General features: G+C 38.1%; 1 protein-coding gene across 3 annotated transcripts in view; it reads left to right on the forward strand.

Annotated features, from left to right (window-relative positions):
- The window catches only part of LIN9 (lin-9 DREAM MuvB core complex component), a 39,442-nt gene that overhangs the window by 18,945 nt on the left and 6,714 nt on the right, over positions 1-13,783 (forward strand). For all 3 annotated transcript variants that reach the window (XM_084515357.1, XM_084515358.1, XM_084515359.1), the window contains 5 exons: positions 1,268-1,393; positions 5,976-6,133; positions 7,354-7,487; positions 8,481-8,600; positions 8,774-8,875. In XM_084515357.1, the coding sequence (XP_084371483.1) occupies positions 1,268-1,393; positions 5,976-6,133; positions 7,354-7,487; positions 8,481-8,600; positions 8,774-8,875 (640 nt within the window). The remainder of the gene's footprint in view (positions 1-1,267; positions 1,394-5,975; positions 6,134-7,353; positions 7,488-8,480; positions 8,601-8,773; positions 8,876-13,783) is intronic.

A 13,783-nucleotide genomic window follows, 5' to 3' on the forward strand; every position in this document is an offset into this window, starting at 1 on the left:
CTAAACAATATGAAGCATAGAAGAGTTTAAAGCATAGAGCTGTAAGCTGACAAAATACGGCACTCTCTAAAAAGCTCAACGTATTTTAATCAAATCTTATCCTCAGTTGACATCATCTATTTAAACGCCATACGCCTGCTATAAGTTTTTAAAATATTTTAATCTTTCAAACTATCATCTCATTATATATCATCTCTGATCATAACCCCCCTCCCGCCCCGAACCAGATATAGTTGTAGCTTGCTTACACCACATGGCAGACCTTCCGGTATTATCAATAGGTTTATAGTTTGCCTGTTTAAAGTCAAGTGATAGTTTTTTAAAAAAAAAATCAAATACAGATTCTTTCTCTTAAAAAAAAAAAAAAAAAAAAAAAAAAGTCGGTCTTTACAACTTTCTTTGAAGTCTAATGTTAAAGACACTAAAACTGGATAAAAAAATAAAAATAAAACCCTTATACACTTATCTTTTGCTTGAGTGCCACTGATCATCCTTAGCAGTTTACTTTCATTTCATGACACAGTGGCAGATCCTTTTACTGTAAAAATATTCTCTTCCATTCTTGCCTGAGTTTCCTTATCTCCATGAACCTTCCCTCTCTCCTGACACCCAACACATTCAGTTGAAAGTGGTGTTGCTTCCAAGATCCTCTCTGTTCTGGGATATTTCCCTCTAAAACCCCAGTACCCTGTAGAGAATAGAGAAAAGTGGCTTTGCCTCGGATGCAGTTATTCTCTTGTTCTTACCAGGTGAGATTTATTTCACTTGCTATGGTCTTTAATCATCAACCTGCTATTAGGCCAGCATATCCATTGCTGCTCCCTTGTCTCCTCAGCCCAAGAAGAATGTGGTACTACAAAGTAAAAGACCTTCATAGAACATAAGGTATATTGTTGTGTTATGACAGGTCATAGCATCAAAGAAAAATTCATAACTTGTGTAGGTAGTGTCACTTCTGTAATAGTGATCCTCTGCTTTATCATGGAGCCATGGTGTGATGGAATAAAAATCTCCTGTATAGCTACTGACAATGACAAGTTGGCTCAATTTCCTGTGTTTTTGGAACCCTCTGTTGAGAATCTGGTTTATAATTGAATGGATTTATGAAAAGGGTGCTATTTTTCTATTCCTCAGTATTGCCTTGCACCTATTGTCCTTTCCTTTACTCTTAATACCTCACCATATGTTTATGGTTTCCTTTAGTGGGTTGCAGTACTTTCATGACACTTCATTGGCTTTGCTGAAGTTTCTTTTGATGTTTCAACAGACCACTATTTGAAGGAGATAATGATTTCTGTGTATGCCTGAAAGAATCTTTTCCAAACTTGAAAACCAGAAAATTGACAAGAGTAGAGTGGGGAAAAATCAGACGATTGATGGGAAAGCCACGGAGGTAATTTTCTCCCCCTCCCTCCCTCTCCCTTTCCCTCTCTCTTTCTCTTCAGTCAATGATTACATGTAGTTTTCATGTTACCTGAATTGTTCTTTTTTTAATTATTTTGCATGCAGGTAGTAAAGCTCAATAATAGCTGAGCGTAGAACAACATTTTATTGAAATGGTGTTCTCTGAGTGTGCACAATGCTTCCCATCCCTGACCCCCCTCCCATTCCTTGTGTGTGTGCGTTCAGTCCATGCAGTTGTGATGAGCCTGTACTTTAAATGTTCTCCTCCCATCCTAGGTAACTTGAGTGTTCAAGCTGGGCTATGTTGAAATTATTACTCTATCTTCCATGTTGCATTGCTTCCTGGCATGAAGCCAGGCCAATTTTCCACTACGTGTTTTTTGGATATAACTAGCTCTTTGTGGGGAGAACAAATGCATGTTTTCTTCTCTTTTCTTTTTTTTTTATTTATTATTTTTTAAACCACTTTTTAGATTCTCAGCTTTTCCTGGCTGCCAAAACAGGAGTGGGGGAAGTCACCCATATAATACTGAACATCGTAGTCAAGAATCCAGAGTTGAATGAAAAGCAGAGGTTTTTTTCTCTGATTAAGAATTCTTAGATTTTAAACCCAATGATTCAGTTCAGTCTTTTCATGGAATCTGTACAACTTAGGATAGAGAAGAGAAAGCTCAGGAGGGATCTCACCTGTGAGTGTAAATCCCTCAGGAAAGGTGAGAGGACAGGCTCTTTTCAGTGATGTCTAGAAACAGGGTAAGAAGCAGTGGGCACAAACTGAAACACAGGAGGGTTCTGTCTGAATGTAAGGAAACAGATTTTTACCATGAGGGTGATTGAGCACTGTAACAGGTTGATGAGAGAAGCTGTGGAGTCTCCCACCTTGGAGTTACTCAAAGGCCATTTGGATGTGGTCATAAGCAGCCTGCTCTCAGTGTCCCTGTTTGAACAGGGGAGTTGGACCAAGTAACTTCCAAAGATCCCTTTCAATCTCAACCAGTCTGTGATTCCCTAAATTCTGAAAGATCAGGATGAGCAAGTAGTGTTTAGGTAAGAAAAGACTGGTTTGTTTATATGAATTACTAAAAATGAAAACTGAAGCACTGAATCAATTTCATAGGTCACTGTATCAAGTCAGATTGTATTTTGTCTGATGGAGGCTATTTAATCTTACATGGCCATTTAATCTTACATGGCTTTACATAATTATAAATGCTACTCCATGGAGGGCAGCACAGCCACCTTAAAAATGGCTCCTTTTGGAAAGGTGTTCATATCATTTAAGCTTAATTGTGAGTTTTTAGTTCTTCTATCATTATGCTTCCCACTGAGAGGGAGCTGTTGTAGCTGGAGCTTAAATCATCATTTGCTCATATTCATTTGACTTTTGCCAAAAGTAAGTACCACTGTATAATAGATGTATATACTTTTTTTTTGTTAAGCTGTCATATAGTCATTTTTTTTTTTTTTTAAAAGAGAGCCTCATGCTTAAGAAGCCACAGTTCTAAATGGTCAGGAAGTTTTTACATCAATTCTAAACTACAGGTACTTGACTGGATGGAGAGTCTGGCTTTGTTAACCAAGAGGTTATGTGATCTTGCTTTTTGTCAGCCTCAAATAGGCATTTGTTTGTTTTTCATCTCTTTAATAATTAAAAAAATACTGGCAACGTTTTTCAAGATCTCTGGAGAGGTCCTTGGGCTCAGTTATAACAGGTTTTGAATGGTCTAAATCAGTTGAATACTTTTTCAAGACAGTTTTCATCTAGCTCTAGAGCAAAGTCTTCTGACATTACTATTCTGTTAGAAATGTCTTGTCTGCCCTCAGTCATACGCAAGTAAGCCAAATTCCATGGCCATACTCATATCTTCCCAGGAGGGAGGAAAAAACATACAACATATTACATTCACAGTGTTAATGGCAGAGAGAATAATAGTTTCTCTGTGTGATAGCTGTGCACATGGTTGTCTTTTTTCTTCTTCCATTTTGTGTTAAACATATTGTAATATTTTCTTAATGTCTGCTGCTACTTTAAATGTCCTATCACACCAGCAACAGTGTGGTTGGTTGGCACAACAGTATTCTTCCTGGGAGCCTGCAAAGCTTGTAAGATTCCAGTAGACTCTGGGGAAAGATATACTCCAAGAAAAGGAAGAGGTAATAGTTAGTCTTGTCTACTCTATATAAATTTCAGTGGGGTTGTGAAATAGGAATGGGTGTGAATTAAGCTCAGATATGCCTGTCCTGACATTGTATGGTGGTGATGATTCCCATGTTCAAACTTCTGTGACCAAACTAGAAGCCTAAAGGAGTGTTCAACCTCTTAAATAAGTCTATGGAAAACTAAAGAGGTTGCAATGTGATCTCTGCCATAGTTTTCACCTTCATTTTTTTTAGAAGTGGTACAAAGATGAGAGGACCTTTTTTAAGGACATTTTGAGGGAGAAGGGCTTGGAGACTTCTTTGAACATAAGGCAGAAGTACATTGTAAATACTTTCTACCTCCATGACCCACAGCATTTGGGAGTCTCTTTGAGAACATCTGGGCTAGTAGTGAAACATTCCTAATGTTTATGTTGTAGGGTCTTCAGTGTTGTTGATTACATCTATTCTTTTTTTCCTCCCTTTTTTTTTTTGTCTTGCTGTGATTAGTCACTTTGTTCTCCTCAACAGAATTGAAATACCCTGACCTGCATTTTGCTACTTAACATCTAGAGCACGTGACAAGCCCTATCTCACACTTGTTCCTCTCCAGTAGTAAATACAGGGAAAATAATGTCTTTAAATAGGAATATTCAAATAAGCTTTGCATAAATCCCCCAACCACCATATATCTCTACTATATCCCTTTCCAGATATGTTGAATTTCTAATGAGGATCACTAGGCAATGCACAACTCCAGGGTAAATTCATTCTGCTCTTCAGTGGTACACCAGTGAATGGACACCCCCAAAATTGCTCAATCCACTATACGTTTATAGACTATACAACAAATTGGGATTTGAAAATCTTGAAAAAGAACCTTTGTTGCAGTGCATTACTGCCCAGGTCTAGTAGAAGTACAGCATAGCTTCAGTTCATTTCTGTCCATGCATTTTTGTATGTCTTCCCTGGAGCTTAGATCTCATTGTGTTTAATGTTGTACATACTGATCAAAACAGATGGTTCGTGCCCCCTAAGAACTTTGAAACCATGAATAAGATAAAAGGCAAATGATGTGTGCACGTAGACAGCAAGTGTGAAACTGCTGCTTGATGTGAAAGGAAATGGTCTCAGCACATCGGCAGCTTAAGAGAAATCATCTTATATATACTGCAAGAAAGAGAAATTTTGGAGAATAGCAAAATGGCTTTGTGAAATGCTTTGAGTGAAGGGTATAGAGAAAGCATGTTTATTTCAGCATATAGTAAGAGTAATAAGCAGACTTGCAAATAGGAGCTGACTGCTCAGTGCTACACCATAGATAAATAACTAAGCAAGATCTTGGAAGGTTTTAAAATGGAAAACAGTTGACAGTATAATAATAGGAACCAGTGGAGGAGTTATCAGCATCTTCTAAAACAGCCTTGTAAAGCAGCACTTCTTATTGATCAGTAATCAGTATATACCTACACAAGTTCTACAGAGAACGTTTAAATTGCACTTGACTGGAGTAAAGCAATTAAGAAAGATGTAGTAAATTATTTCCTCAATAACTACTTCTGCAGTTAAGCAGACCTACAGTAGCAACCTGTATTCCTTTTTCAAAGGGCTTCTGTTGTTGACACAAGAATTATATTCCTTTTTAATAACGAGCAGTAGATAGGATCAAATCCTAATGTCTATGCTTTTAGTATTCTCTTCACGCATCAGTAGATTACAATGAAAATGGATAGAAACAAGTAAGGGCTTTGGGACCAAAACAAAGTGAAGTATGAACTGTTAGAGGTTATTGGATTTTTACACAGTTGCTCAATTCCGAACAAATTTATATTGTTATTGTGATCAATGTCAGAGCAATTCACCTGCATAATAGAGATTTTGGTGTCTGAGTTGTACTCTGAATGTATGCAAGTAGGAGACATGGAAGTGATGTTTTACATTGAGCCTGACGCTCTTTCTTACAAAGTCAGTTTAAGTCAGTTTAACCGATCTAACTGATCCAATGGGTTCTGTTCTCTACTGGCAAGAAGTGGCAGGCAGAGACCTCACAGTAAGTTCTGAGTACCAACACTGAACTGGTATTCAGGGTAGGCTGGATGTGAGACTTGCTTTAGAGACCTGCTTTACCTTTGTTGTGACAAATTTCCTTCTGAAATAGTAGTGCAAACAGCATTTCTGAGTGCTGTTGCATTGTGGTTTTTGCTTTTGTTTTTTTTTTTTTGCTTTGTTTTTAAGTAAACTGTTATTCTAGGATAATTTTGGGGACTCAAGCTGTCTAAATCTGTTCACTGAAATTGTTCTCTCTTGAGCACCTCAAGCTTTTTCATTTTCTCTCACTGAGTTGTAAACTGTGCTTATTTATTTGTTATGTCTTTGTGTATGTACGTTTTCAGTGTTGAATTTAAGTATAGTTTTACCTAATTGTATTGTAGATGTTCCTCTGCCTTCTTTGAAGAAGAGAGATCAGCGTTAAAACAGAAGCGGCAGAAAATAAGGCTTTTGCAGCAGCGTAAAGTTGCAGATATTTCACAGTTCAAAGATCTTCCAGAAGAAATTCCATTACCACTTGTAATAGGAACAAAAGTTACAGGTAACTTCCTAAAAACAAACAAATAAAAATTAAGATTCTGCAAATTTTAGTTAATCTAGTTTACCTAGTTTAGTTTACCTAGTGTGTATAGGTAAAAATAAATTTAAAAGATTACAAATTGTGTGTTTTTATTGCTAGCTCATTGAGAAAGTGCTTGTGAGGATTACCTAGTATTTGTAACACAGTGACAGGGTTTTGAGATATAAATTTATTATGATTTATTATTTCTGGTGTTCATAATCCAGATTATTTTTTTTTAAGTCTAGTATATCTAAAAAAATCCTGGAGAGAGAGAGAGATGCTTCAATGCAAAGAGCTGAGTACTGTCTAAAAGTTTAAAATCTGACCTAATATAAAACTTAAGCTTTGTTTTCCATAAACATAAAAATACCTGTTTCAAAGCAGTTATACAATTAATTTCCCAGTGTAGTTAGACTTGTATGCTAAACGTGACATTGTCTTACACAAAAAATTGCACATAACTGAGGAAGGAGTACCGTTAAAAAAATTCCTTTGGAAAATATGCTCAGCTTTGTTAAATATAAAAATCTTATAAAATCCTATAAAAAATCTTATAAAAAATCTTATAAAAATCTTATAAAATCTTGAATTCCTCCATCCTGTCTGTTTGTGGTGCAGGGTTCTTTTCACTTGAGCATGGTTTCTCCCACTCAGGCCATTTCTGTTCATTCCCTTCTGACTTCTTCAGCATCACTGTCCTTAATTCTTGCTGATGAGCAGGCATACTGTAACTCCTTACTCTCCTAGAGATGAATCCTTGAGCTGTGTTCATCATTGTCTTTCTCTAAATATGCAGTTATCAGTGGAAGACATCAAATAGAAATGGTATACAAAGTCACTCAGAAATTGATTTTTGCCTGCAGAATCTGACTGTCAGAAGGTTCGGGTTTTAAATACTGTTCTACATAGATGTAAATGTAGTGCTAAGGAGTAGATTTGAGAAATATTCGACTTGCAAGACTAAATTTGACAAAAATTAGGTAGTATTTCTAGTGCATACAATTCTTTTTCAGGGTTTATGATATTTTTCATTTCAATCTAGTCTGTTTCGCTTTTTGTTTCTAATATAAATGCATATGTATTGGACAATGCCAGGGTTACTTGCAAAAGATACATTGTCTATTTTTTGCATCATGATATTATAATATTTGTGTGTTGTGGTGTTTTTGTTTTTTATTTATTTATATGTATCTTTTTAGCACGGTTGCGAGGTGTCCATGACGGACTGTTCACAGGACAAATAGACGCCGTGGACACTCTTAACGCTACATACAGAGTTACTTTCGACAGGGCAGGTCTCGGAACACAGACAGTCCCAGATTATGAAGTTCTTGTAAGTATTAACAACACATTCTTAAAATAGTTCTAATGAAAGAAAGCAGCCTACAATTCTATCCTTTAATCCAAAAGAATAAAATTAAAAATATTACATCCAGGTTGTATTGTCATAAAACAGAAACTAGCGTACCAGATGCATGGGAATTTCCAGGAGAATGAGCTCATACTGCTCATGATTTTATAGAACAGGATAACCTTCTATAATACAAACATAACTGTTCAGACTGGAATAACTTACTAGAGCTAGTGTTACAGCCTGAGTTGAGTATGAAGAAGTATAACGATTAGTGTAAGATCCCAAAGAAAATTCTGCTGTGGGATCCAGGCAGGATTTGTAGAAAATGTTTGTGGAAACTTGACCCTTTGTAATTTGACAAAATGAGTTAAGGCTTGTGTAGTTGGAAGCAAGTATTATGAGTTGATTGAGTCTAATTTTCAAGCTTCTATGGTAATGAAACTAACGGTGAGGACACTATTTTGGTCAAACAAATTGTAGTTACTTCCTAGCTCTCGTGCTTTTGTACCAATTTATGAGCTCCATGGATTGTTCCTGCTGAATGTTCTGACCTAGACTGCAAAATTTTTAGATGGCACCATATTCTTTAGAATCTTGTGTAGCATTCAATCTACTAAGGGACAGCTAACTTGTCTGAGATCTAGTCTTTGTTATGATGAGAGTTTGGAGCCTTTGGTGAACTTGTGTTCAGTCATGCTATGTCTGCAACTTGCCAATAGGATTTTTGGAAATACTCTTGCAAGGGTTGGTTTGTTTTTGATGTGATGCTAACTCTAGCAGTGCAATATGGTTTTGAAGCTCTTGCTAGCCCAAATGCAAAATGTTACTCTTTCAATCTTTCAATGTTTCTTGGGTTTGGAGTATGGATGTGCATAGTTAGTCCAGATTCCAGAAATAAAATATGTATACCATAAGGTATGTTTTTAATTAGCCTAGCACCTGAAGTATGTCTTTCCTTTTCCTGTCATACAGAGTAATGAGCCCCATGAAACGATGCCAATCGCTGCCTTTGGACAGAAACAACGGCCGTCTAGGTTCTTTATGACCCCTCCCCGATTGCATTATACACCTTCACTCCAGTCTCCAATTACAGTAAGCTACTTATTTCATGTAATTTATAATATTAACTGGTAAAATACTTTCTGATACATGGTACAGCTGTTACCTTGTACAGTTTTTAATTTTCTGGTGTTGTTCATTAAGATAATTTCATTTAATAGCTTATTTTTAGAGAGATTTACTGAAATCTTCTTTTTTTTTAATAGGATAGTGATCCTTTATTAGGACAGTCTTCATGGAAAAACAAAATTTCTGGCACAGATAGTGAAACACTAGGTGGCTTTCCAGTAGAATTCCTCATTCAAGTGGTAAGTGTTAACTGCAGCTCTTACTTCTGTCATGTATTGTCCTTTTTGTGTTTATTCTAATTCTTCTGCAGTTAAATGACCTTCTGTTGGTTTATGAGGTGGTGATATTGTGATACCAAAATGAAATTTTAAGAAGATATTATTAATGCCTCTTCTGAGTTTCTTCCTTTTTTTTTTTAATTGTTCTCACTTGTTCATAAGCTTTGAAATGTGCTACTTGTAATTTAGACCCCAGGATGGCCTTTTGACTCCGAAAGTGTATTCTTAGCTCTACCAGTTGGTCTGAAAAAATTATATTATTTCTACCTGCAAACTTTGTACTATGTTAAAGACTTTTTTCATTTAAAATATTCTTGCATTGTGCAAAGAACATTTGCCCCTGTTGCTTTATCATATATTGTATAATATTGTATCCAGTGTTAGGTAATGTGCCCTACCTGCCTTGGAGAAGAAAGGAACCACTTTATTCCCTGAATATGCTATAGTTCTTTTTTCTCCCAGGAGAGCACCAAGACCTGCCAGGAACCAGCAGATCTCATGAGAGAGATTGGTGGTACTTGGGCAAGGCCAGGAACAATGGCAGCCACCCCCTACGTGTACAAAAGGGGGCCCTTAGGGAGCACTACAAACACGGTGTGGGGTGTCTGTGTGTGGTGGGTGTGCAGGGAGAGTGTATCATGAAGGAGTGCAACCCACGGGCTGAGGAGGGGACTCGAAGTGCATGTAACCCAGCACCCAGGGACCTGGTCAAGAGTACTCGTTCTGCCCAAGTCTCAAGGCCAAATCTTAGAGCCAAGGTTGCTGTCCCACGTGGGGGGTCTGCACCATTTACCCCAGAGGTGGCCCGCGCCTCCACGCAGACAGTTGCTGAAGGGAGAAGCTGCAGTGAAGACCTCAGACTGCAGGAAGTGCCTCGACTCCTGCGGCCTGCAAAAGGTGTGAGCAGGGGGAGGACCTCCTAGCAGGCGGCTGAGCTGCAGGAGGCAGTGAGAAGGCTGCATAACATCTGGGAGGCTGAGGAAGGAGTTAGATGGCTGGTTCCAAGCACAGTCTCCAGTGAACCCACAGCCAAACAAAAAAATCCACCAGCACGTGCACAAAGGAGGGGGGCCAGTAACACAAAAGAATGAAAAATTGCAATGACAAGGACCAGCAAGAGGAAGGGGTTTTCCCCAAACCCTGAGGTGCCGTTGCAGAACCACTTCATCACTGGAGGCTGAAGAGGAAAGACCACATCAGGAGAGATGCGGGAGCAAACCGAGCTGTTGCTCAGCTCCAATAACAACCAGCACAACTAAGAAAAGGCAATGGATGATGGAAGTAGGCAAATCTCTTCTGAGAGGCACAGAGGCACCCATCTGCTGACCAGATACATTCTTTAGAGAGGCGTGTTGCTTAATGGGGGCTTGTATTAGCAATGTCACCAAGAGGCTGCCAAGCGTTGTCCAGCCCACTGACTATTATCCACTGCTGTTGTTTTATGTGGGCACCAGTGATACAACCAGGAGAAGTATCAAGGACCAGAGCCCTGGTAACAGCATTAAGGGACTGAAGCACAGGTAGTTTTTCCATCAGTCCTCCTGGTCAAAGGGAAAGGATTTGAAAGGACCAGTCAAATCTGGCGAATCAACAAATGGTTACAGGGCTGGTGCCACAGCCAGGGGTTCAGCTACTTAGACTGTGGGACTTGCCTTGAGGTCTGTAATCTTACTGGCATTCCAGAGATGTGGTGGGATGGCTCCTATGACAGGAGTGTTGGAATGACAGGATACAGGCTCCTGACGATATTTTTGCCTCAGTCTTCATCAGCAAGTGCTCTAGACACACTGCCCAAGTTGCAAAAGTCAAAGACATGGACTGGGAGAATGAAGAACCACCCGCTGTAGGAGAAGATCAGGTTTGAGACCATCTAAGAAACCTAAATGTGCCTCAGGTCTGTGGGACTGGATAAGATGCATCTGTGGGTCCTGAGGGAACTTGCAGATGAAGTTGCTATGCCCCTGTCCATCATACTTGTGAAATTGTGGCAGGGGAAACATAACCCCAATTTTTAAAAGGGGAAAAAAGGAAGACCAAGGGAACTATGAGCCAGTCAGTCTCACCTGGAGCTGGTTCTTCTGGAAACTATGCTACGGCATACAGAAAATAAGGAGGTGATTGGTGATAGACCACATGGCTTCACTAAGGGCAAAAAATGCCAGAACAAATCTGGTGGTCTTCTACAACGGGGTTACAGCATTGATGCATAAGGAAAGAGCAACTGACATCATCTACCTGGCTTGTATGTATTGTGACTGAGAATAAAGTCATCAAGAAACAAGTAATAGATGTAACCATTTTTTTAAAAAAGTCTTTTATCCTTGCATGCAATATATATTCTTTGATATTTGACTATACTGCGTGGTCTTTTTAGCAAAGTCTGAACTTCTAGTCAACACTAAAGTTAGAGGATGTTTTTTCCAAGTGTTCAGCTGCAGTTTTAGGTTTTTGTTCTTTTGTTTTGTTTTTGTTTGTTTGTTTTTTGCTTATTGTTTATTTGTTGATGTTTGTTTGTATTGTTTGGGAAAAGCTTAAATTAATATTGGGAAGAAAGCAAGTGAAGACAAAAAAAAAATATCGTTTGCAATGCTGCTGCATGTCCAGTAGAGGGAATACAACACAATCAAAAAAGCTGATTAGTCTTTCAGATTGCTATGGAGAAAATAAGTATCTTTTCATCTTAAAAGCCAGCAAGAAAAAACTAAGAGTGGATGCTGGAATTTTGTCTTTCTGCTTGTGAAAACTTTGGAAATATTCCATATGAAGTTATTGCAGACATTGAAATGCTTGTTGTCTTCATATTTCATTTTGTAGTCAAAAGAATATACAAGTACAAATGTAAGCATACTGTTTGGGTTGTTCCTTCATGTCTTTTAACGTGTGTACTAAAACTGCTCTTTGAAATTAATGAGGACTATATAACAGTAAACAGGATGAGTTATACTGAAAATGGAACTGCTGGGCTAGAAGAAAATTCAGACTGACCTGAATTAAAGTATACTGGCAAATGAAAATGCAATTCTGTTTAATAAAAATATACCAATGGGAGAAAGTTAGTAGACATAAAATGGTGGAAGGTCAGTATCTTGTAGAAATAATTTAATTATCTTGACCACTGGAATATTTTCTGGGAGTGGGATGAAATATAACATAAAATGCAGGGTGGATAACATAAAATGCAACTGGAGAACTAGGGCCTATATCCTTGAATATATCTGGGCATCAAAATAGAAGTGCAGCACCACATACCTGTCCCAAAACCTACAAGGTAATATAGCCTGCACTAAGCTAGGAACTCACAGACTTCGTCAAGGAGAGAGGTCTACATGTGTTAGTTGTTAGGTGGTGCTGACAGTGTAGCTTGGTGAGGAACTTCCTGGCAGCAGTGTCAGATGGTGTACAATCTTCCTTCCTCCCAGGTGTTTTTTTGCCAACATGAGCATTTGTGTGATAGTGGACTAGATCAAAGAGAGAATCCAGCTCAAAAGCAACAATTTAAAAACTCTTTTCCTGCATTTTCTGTATGTATTGTTCATCATTTTCAGTTTCCTGCAAGGACAGAAGTGAATGTCTGGAATTGGAAGAGTTATCTACGCAGTATTGTTCTGTGTGTCTGGCCATAGCTTGTCATCAGTTCATAAGATGCATCTGGCAAAGTATTTGTGGCAGAGAGTATTGATGCTGGTAAAAATGTCATTTAGAATAGTGGTATAGATGTCCTGGTGCTCACATTTAAGGAAGGATGACAGTGAATAGAAAAAAAAAGATACAGAGAGAGCCTCAACAGTTCAAGAGAACAGGGGTTTTTTATGGGAGAGTAGACTTGAAAGGCTTGGGTTGTGAAAGTCTAGTGAGAGAGTGGTGGAGAAGGGTTGCTTTTACTGTCTGTGAAAACGGGACTAAACACAGAGGACAGGCTGTATTTAAGCTGAATAACAGCTTGGTCAGAACAAATTGCTATGAAGCTAATAAGAATGCATTTAACATGGAAATTTCAAGAAGATTCATAATTAGCTGAAAGAGGTCCTGGAAGAGCTTTTCGTTAGGATTTGTGAGGGCAATAAACCTGGCTGCCTGAAGACTGAACTTCAAAATCAATGATGGGAATTATATATAAGGAGATGTATGTTGAACTAGAAGTTCCTGTTTCTCCCAGTCTCATGTTCCACTTTTAGGATGCAGTTAAACCCTTTGAAATTTTTAAACGGAGACAAGATGTCAAGTTTTATATCAATAATAAAGCTGCTGTTGGTTGTAGTGGAGCTATAATTTCTTTCCATGTGCCTGAGAGAATATGAATGGTTTTATAAGTGATATGTGTGTTGAGAGCAGTCTCAGTGATTTCCTCTTCAGCTTGCTAGGTTCTCAGGGCAGAAGAAACAGGGTATTCCCTCTGTAAAAGAAGCAGGTAAATGGAAAGACCAGAGTTGTTCTCCATAAAATAGATCCAGTCTCTATAACAGGAGATTGGCAAGGTTTTACTGCAAGATCGTACATAAAGGGCTGGTGCTTAGTCCAGGGCACAGCTGAGAACAGAATTACAACTCAGCAAAAGCTTGGTAGGACACAGGCCGTTAGCTGTAGTACGTGATGGTATCACCATGAAGAGTCTTGATTCTTCAGCCTCTCAACAGTATATATTGTTTTCCTATAGGGAATTTCAGCTGATAAATTTTAGCTTTCTTCTGTCTTGGACACTTGAAAAGGTTTAAAAATTCTCTGAAAAAAATCCATTGTTTATTTTCAATTATTTTTTACTTCTGCATCTTCACTTGAAGAACAACTGAGAAATGTATTTTAAAATTATGAAAGAAACATACATTTTATTGTCTTGAATCTGTATGCTGTTTCAAAACTGCATAAGGACCT

Source organism: Aythya ferina, assembly GCF_964211825.1.
Source record: "Aythya ferina genome assembly, chromosome: 3".
Lineage (NCBI taxonomy): Eukaryota > Metazoa > Chordata > Aves > Anseriformes > Anatidae > Aythya > Aythya ferina.